This window comes from Neofelis nebulosa, chromosome Y (assembly GCF_028018385.1).
Source record: "Neofelis nebulosa isolate mNeoNeb1 chromosome Y, mNeoNeb1.pri, whole genome shotgun sequence".
Taxonomy (NCBI): domain Eukaryota; kingdom Metazoa; phylum Chordata; class Mammalia; order Carnivora; family Felidae; genus Neofelis; species Neofelis nebulosa.
In genome coordinates, this window is record NC_080801.1 from 5874621 (window position 1) to 5881169 (window position 6549).

General features: G+C 59.4%; 1 protein-coding gene across 1 annotated transcript; it reads left to right on the plus strand.

The window, feature by feature from the left end:
• Positions 1-2677: 2677 nt before the first annotated feature.
• LOC131503477 (testis-specific Y-encoded protein 3-like) lies at positions 2678-5790 on the plus strand. The gene is given in 7 exon segments (XM_058714947.1): positions 2678-2993; positions 3156-3781; positions 4474-4551; positions 4696-4807; positions 4900-5043; positions 5137-5223; positions 5762-5790. Coding segments are annotated over 7 exon segments (1392 nt in total).
• Positions 5791-6549: the final 759 nt, after the last annotated feature.

Here is a 6549-nt window from a genome sequence, read left to right on the forward strand (position 1 = left end):
TCTGTGTCCACGTGCCGCGTGGCCGTGCATCTTTGTGCCTGAGTGAGTGTGCGTAGGCCGTTGGCTAGCGAAGGAAAGAGACTGGGGGCTTTCCTGACTTGGTGAGTAAGGGGGAGGCTCCAGTGCCAAAGTGCAGCGAGTGCAATCCCTTCGCTCCTGGGATCGACACGGAGCTAGCTGAACACCTTTCATGACGGGAGGAAAGCCTGGACTTTGCCTGGGTCCGCTCATCCTGTGTTGCCTTGGCCAGGGGCAAGTTGGGGTTGGGCCTTCCATGGTGCAGTGGAGGAGGACCAAAGTTCCCTGCAAGGAAGTGGGCATTAGTGGAGGGAGGCAGCAGATAGCAAGAGTAAGTCTGGCCCTGCTCCTGGAGCGGCCTAGGGGATCATCGCAAGGCCTTGTGGTCCGAGCCTGGGGATGTGTCTCGGTGAACATCCTCCTGGATGACCCTGCAGAGACGGGCCTGGCTGGTCTAGAGTCCCTTGCGAAGTTGGGGCCCGGCCCCTGGGCCCCAATATTGTGGTAGGTGTTGGTCAAACTGAAAGGCATTGCCTGCTTGTCCCAGACAGTCCCTGCACCTGGGACCCAGATTTGCTCCCACGTTGCTGCCACGGGGTCTCCCAGCGATGCGTGGGAGTTTGACAGGCCCCATTTCTCTGGAGGGAGTGAGTTGCATAGGTCAGGTGCACCAGGGTCTGGGCCTGCTTTCCTGTCTTGCCCACCCCCTACGTCCTCTGCTGAGGGCAGCTTGAGGGCTCACCACTGGACCTGTTCCTCTCCCTTTCTGGGTAAGCGTTTGCCTCTCTGTCGGTCACACTGGCCACCCCCTCTCAGCCCCCTACCACCTGGTCAGCCTCCCCCCATCCACCTGCGTGTCTATGCATTGCTGTCACCTGAAGCGGTGGTGTGCTGCCTCATATATCACAGCCACCCTGGAGCATTTCTGTACCCCGTACGTATCGTGACATAGCCCAACGAGTCTGGAGGAACCTCTTCTGTGTCACGGAAGCAACATGTTGGCCAGAGGGCCCGGCACACGAATTTGGAAATCCTAAAATCCCCCGCCTGCGGGGCAGCCTCCTGGTCCCATAAAGAGGTAGGGGAACACTGCACTCCACCAAAGGGAAAAGCAATGCATGAGTGTGGTGCCTGGCCAGGCAATGCATCTCGAGCCTCCAATCCTGCAGTGGCTCTGTGTGGTGTGTGTGTGTGTGTGTGTGTGTGTGTGTGTGTGTGTGTGTGTGTGTGTGTGTATGTGTAGCTGGTGCTGTCTGACATAGACCGGCAGGGAGTCCACATCACCACTGCCCTGACAGGGAGGGAGACCACATCATTGCCCTCACTGCACACCGTCTGCAGCTTATTGCTTCCCCAAAGTGGTCATGTGGCTTCGTGTAGACCGTGGGGCGTGTCCCTCACTTGGGTCCCAACACTACATCCCCCAACCCCCTGAAACCTCTCGGAGACCCTTGAAATCATGCTGTCTGTGGCACAGGGGGACAGTGTTTTGAGTCAGCGCCCACGCTCATGGCAGCCTGCCGCCTAAGTGAGTGGTAAAGGAAATGGGAGCAGGATGAACAGACATATGGCCAACGAAGGCCTGGGGAGGGTCCCTGTGAGAAGATGGCCGACCATTGTGGGAGGAAGGGGACCGCTGTCTGTGCGGCAGACGCAAGCTCCAGGAATCCCAGGGCTCACGGGCACGGGTCTTTCCTGTGCACTGCCACACACGGGAGGAATGGGCAGCCGATCGTGAGAGGGGGGTGTGTGCTTGCCAGCGTGTCACGTTCCAGGCAACGGGGACAAACGGCAAGAGCGGCGCGCGTGATACGCAGCCTCCCCTAGTGTGGCGTCCTCTCCACGTCACACACCTCTGGTCACCGACCTTCCCTAGCCGGTGCACTGCTAGACTGCTGTCATGACATACATGTCTTCTGGGAGCAAAGATGGACGTAGAGAATATGCAAAGGAGGCTGAGCAGATGGAAAACCAGGGTGCACAGACAGCAGGCGCACAGCTGAAATGCGTCTCCCGGACAGCCAAGGTGACCGCTGAGTGGATTTGTCAGACTAGGGGCACAATGAACAACGGTGGCGGTGTACATGGGAAAAGCGTGGAGGTCCCCCTTTACCCGTGTGTATAGACAGCCGCGTGCCCAGCGCAGCGTGGAATGCAAAGGTCGCTTTCGCATGGCCAGAAGCCAAACAGGGCACCCAGAGCGCACAGAGGGCCGGCTGCAAGCCCCCCGGAGGAGTTGCCCCGCACGGGGCCCACAGCCTTCCTGCCTATGCAACAGACGCGCCCCAGTTTCCTGGTGACCTAGGGGCGGGACCGCCGAAGCCACGCACGCCACCGTCCCTATGATTGGTCCCGAAGGCAGTGAAGCAGCCTGGGCGTGGCTTGGAGCTCCCTCAGCCTCAAAGCCGCAGGCGCACACCTCTCACCACAAAGGCCTCCGAGGCAGCATCGGCATGGCGATAGCCACCGCCGAGGCATCCTGGGTACAGCACCATGCGCATGCGCCCCCTCGACGTTTGGGCTCTGGGAGGAAGGGGGAGCGAGTTGCCAGCCATTGCCCTCAGGGCTCCACTGACTGGGTCTGGGGAGGGGGGCCGTGCTTTCACGTCCCGCTTCGTCGCCGGTAGGAGCCACAGTTGGTGTCTCGGGCCGGGGCCGCATGTTGCGCGACTCGTGTTTCCGAAACACTGGGGACGCCCGGAGGCCCCATGCCGCCTTCGACCGGGAAGGGGGCGGTCGAGAGACGAGGGCCCGTGGGGACACTGGGCCTCCGGCAGCGCCGGAGGTGCCGCAGGCCGAAGGCTTGCAGGCCACAAGCGAACAGCCTGTGCAGGAAGGCCAGGCCCGACCCGAGAGGCAGGTGGGCGGCCCCAGCGAGATATCGGTGCCGCTGGTGCATGACATAATGGCGGTGGAGGCGCTGTGGGGCCTGGTGGAGGAGGAGGTTGAGGTGCCGGCCGCGGAAGAGGACACGCGTGGGGAAGAGGGGCATGACCAGAGGAAGAAGGGGGAGGAGGACGAGGAGCAGGAGCAGGGGAAGGACAAGGTCCAAGTTCACGAGGAGAAGGACCTGAAGGACGAGGGGGAGCAGCAGGAACAGAAGAGCAGAAGGAGGAGGAGGAGGAAGAGGGGGAGAGGCAGCAGGAGTCAAAGATTAGAAGGAGGACGAGCAGCAGAAGCCCAAGCAGAAGGAGGAAGAGCGGAAGGAGGAGGAGTTGGCGGAAATGAAAGGGGAGGAGCAGGAGCACCAGGGTGTACAAGCGGGCGCGGCCGTGGCGGTGGAGGCATCGGCGGCGGCAGTGGCAGGGGAAGGGGACCAGGAGGAGGAGCAGGAGGAGGAAGGGAAGGCGTGGGAGCCATCCAAGGGAGAGCAGAATTGCAAACGGAGGAGGAAGAGGAGCAGGAGAAGGGAGCGCTGGAGGAGCAGCAGCAGGGCGAGGAGGAGGTGGAGGGAAAGGAGGACAAGGAGGAGCGGGAGGAGGAGGAGGAACAGAAGCCGAGTGAGCAGGAAGGCCGATGGGTGGAAGAAGCCCAGGAGCTGCAGGTGAAGCAGCAGAAGAAGGAGCGGGTAGAGTCAGGCCTCCGTCCTTGCCCTTCCCCACTGGAGGCTCTGGAGGCCCTTCAGATAGAGCTACAGCCGGTGAATAAACAAGCCAGCCGGGAGCACGCTCCACTCCAACTCAGGATGTGGCAGAGGCGGCAGCGTCATCTGGAACAGAGAAGTGCCCTTATCCAGGGCATCCGTGGTTTCTGGGCCAAGGCTGTATCCTTCCTGCTGCTGGTGGAGGGTCCAGAGGGGGCTGGGCTTGCGCAAGAGGAAGGAAAGGGAGGTGACATTTAGAGGAACCCAGGACAGGGACTGGAGCTAAGCCGCGCTCCAGTGGCCGGGAACGTGCAAACGTGATCCCATCCGGCGGTCCTGGCTCTGCAATGAGTGTGGGAGGAGGGCAGTGCCGGGGTGGGGGAGGCATGTGTGCTTTACGTCGCACCTGGCACGGAAACAGCGCTGGGAGAGTGGGGAGTGGCGGTGGAGGTCCAGGCCAGGACGGGGAAATGACCGAGGGCTTCTTCCCACACAAAGGCGCGTGGGGGCACGTTTCTGGGTCCCGCTCAGCATCTTGCTGCGGGGAAGGCGATGTGAATGCCCACTGGTCGGCGCGAGACCGGATGTGTGCTGTCTGGCTGTGTGGAAGTAAGCGTCCTCAGTGTCCTCATGAGCACACAAGGCTAGGCGTGGTTGCGGGCGTCTGGGCATGCACAGCCTCCTGTGCGTGTCTAGCAGAGCCCTGCGCGATCCTGACACCCCGTGGGCCTGGACGCAGCCTGTGGGGAGGGCTTGAGACCCTGGGGGAGGACGTCAGTCCCGGGGGGAGGACGCCTGGATGCTGTCCACACGTGTTCTCTGCTTCGAGCTCTCTCATGCCCAGCACCTGAAGGCTCTTTGACCTGCAGCAGTTTGTGAACCACCCTCAGATGTCAGCCCTGATTAGTAAGCCCGATGAAAGCATGCTTCGCCACATGACCAATTTGAAGGTCGGCCTGGGAGTGGGAGGTGGTGTGGGGGGCTGGCCGTGTGGGGAGGGGAGGTGGTGGGGAGAAGTGACGTGTTCCTTCCTCAGGGGAGGGAGGGTGTCCTGGAAGAAGATTTCACATTTCTGCCCCACTGTACCACGGCAGGTGGAGGAACACAAATTTCCCAGGGAATGCCGGAAGATCCTGCTGTTTTTTGTCAAGAACTCCTACTTCCAGAATGAAGTCGTTACGAAGGAGTATGTCCTAGGCCTTGCTGGTAAGTGTCCCCTGACTGCATGGGCGGCAGTGGGTGGAGGGTTGAATGTGACTGGTTCTCTGGCGCCGTCTCACATACTCGTCTTCCTGCAGGGTATAGGGCGTCTCATTCCAGTCCCATCCAGTGGCACCCAAGGTACAGACAGGAGGCCTACAGACGCAGGCATGACAACAGCAGCCTCAACTTCTTCAACTGGTTCTCTGACCACAGCTTTGCCGGCTCTAGCAGGATTGCTGAGGGGGGGCCCTGTAACAAGGAAGGGAGGTGATTTTCATGGGTTCCCCCACTGCGTGGGATAGCTACCTGAGGCCTGGCCTGTCTCCCCTACCAGATAATCATAGAGGATCTTTGGCCCAATCCCCTGCCGTATTTCAAGATGAAGGAGGCCCCAGGAGAGAGAACTGAGAGGGAAAGAGGTGAGCAGCCAAGGGTGTGGGCACTGAAATGTGTGCCGTGGGGTCCGTGGCACAATTCTCTTCTGCATGGAGGCACCGAGACTCACAGTGGCACAGGAGGTGACACCAGGTCAAAAGGGCATCGGCCTGAGACGGGGAGTCTTAAGAAGTAACGTGTCAAAGAGGCTTTTCCCTTTGGGGAGCCTGAAGGTGGGAAGGGGGCTAGACAAAAAGAATGAGCAAAGCGGGACAACCAAAGCTGGCTCATCAGATAGCACGGTGACAACTGTCATTCCCGGACCATGAACCCCACCGTCAGGCCTCCTACCACCATCCCACATGTTGTCTGGCTTCGGGAGCCCCTTGTCAGCTTTGGCACAGCTTATCACACCCTCCCATTCTACTTTCCGTTTGGAAACATTCAAGCAACCTTAATCAGGGCCAAGATCAGACTCTCACCTGTCCTGTGTGTGTGTGTGTGTGTGTGTGTCTGTGTGTGTGTGTGTGTGTGTCTGTGTGTGTGTGTGTGTGTGTGTCTGTGTGTACCCATATATCCCAGGGATATGCACGATCTAGAGAAGAGTATGAAGGAGCATCGCACTTCATCGACCCCAGTGGAAACCCTTCCGATGCTCACCGATGGTCCACAAGATTCTCCTGCCCACGAAATGAGGACAAGGGTGGTGGTGACACGTGGCGCAGGGCGGGGGTCCAATACATTTGAAGAAATATAGAATGGGAGATAAATATCATGAAGCGATTTGTGTGTCTTCCTCTCAGGTACGCTCTGGGGCGTGTCCATGTATACATGCGGCTGTCCAGGGGTGTAAGTGTTCTGTGCCTGCACATTGGAGTTCCAAGGAAGGGCGGGACGTAGGACATTGTCCGTAGGGATGGGTCACACATTGGGATTGCATGTGAGGTCAGTAAGATTGAAGCAATGGGGACTTGAGTGAGGGAGGCCAGGGCACAAACCTGAGAGAAAGGCCAGTGCCCAGGTTCCTATCTTTCCTGTGAAAAGGAGGAAATTCAAGGAAATGGAGACGCCAGCACAGGCCAGGGAGGTCCAATATTCAGGGTTTGGGCATGTCCATGATGGTGCCCCCAGAATCCCGCATGGGGACACCCTCAGTCATGTTGAGTGAACCGCCACACAGGGAGGAATTCCCAGGGTTGATTACCCTCTGGTTTTCAGACGTCTCCCAATGCAGACTGTCTTGGGGACAAGGTCAGGATCTCAGGACCAGCCATACATATTTGAGGGATTGTGAGCAGGTTGTAAGATTGGTGTCCAGGGGAAGGAACCGAGGGACCAGAGGGAGAGTGGGTGGGTAAGACCGATGAAGT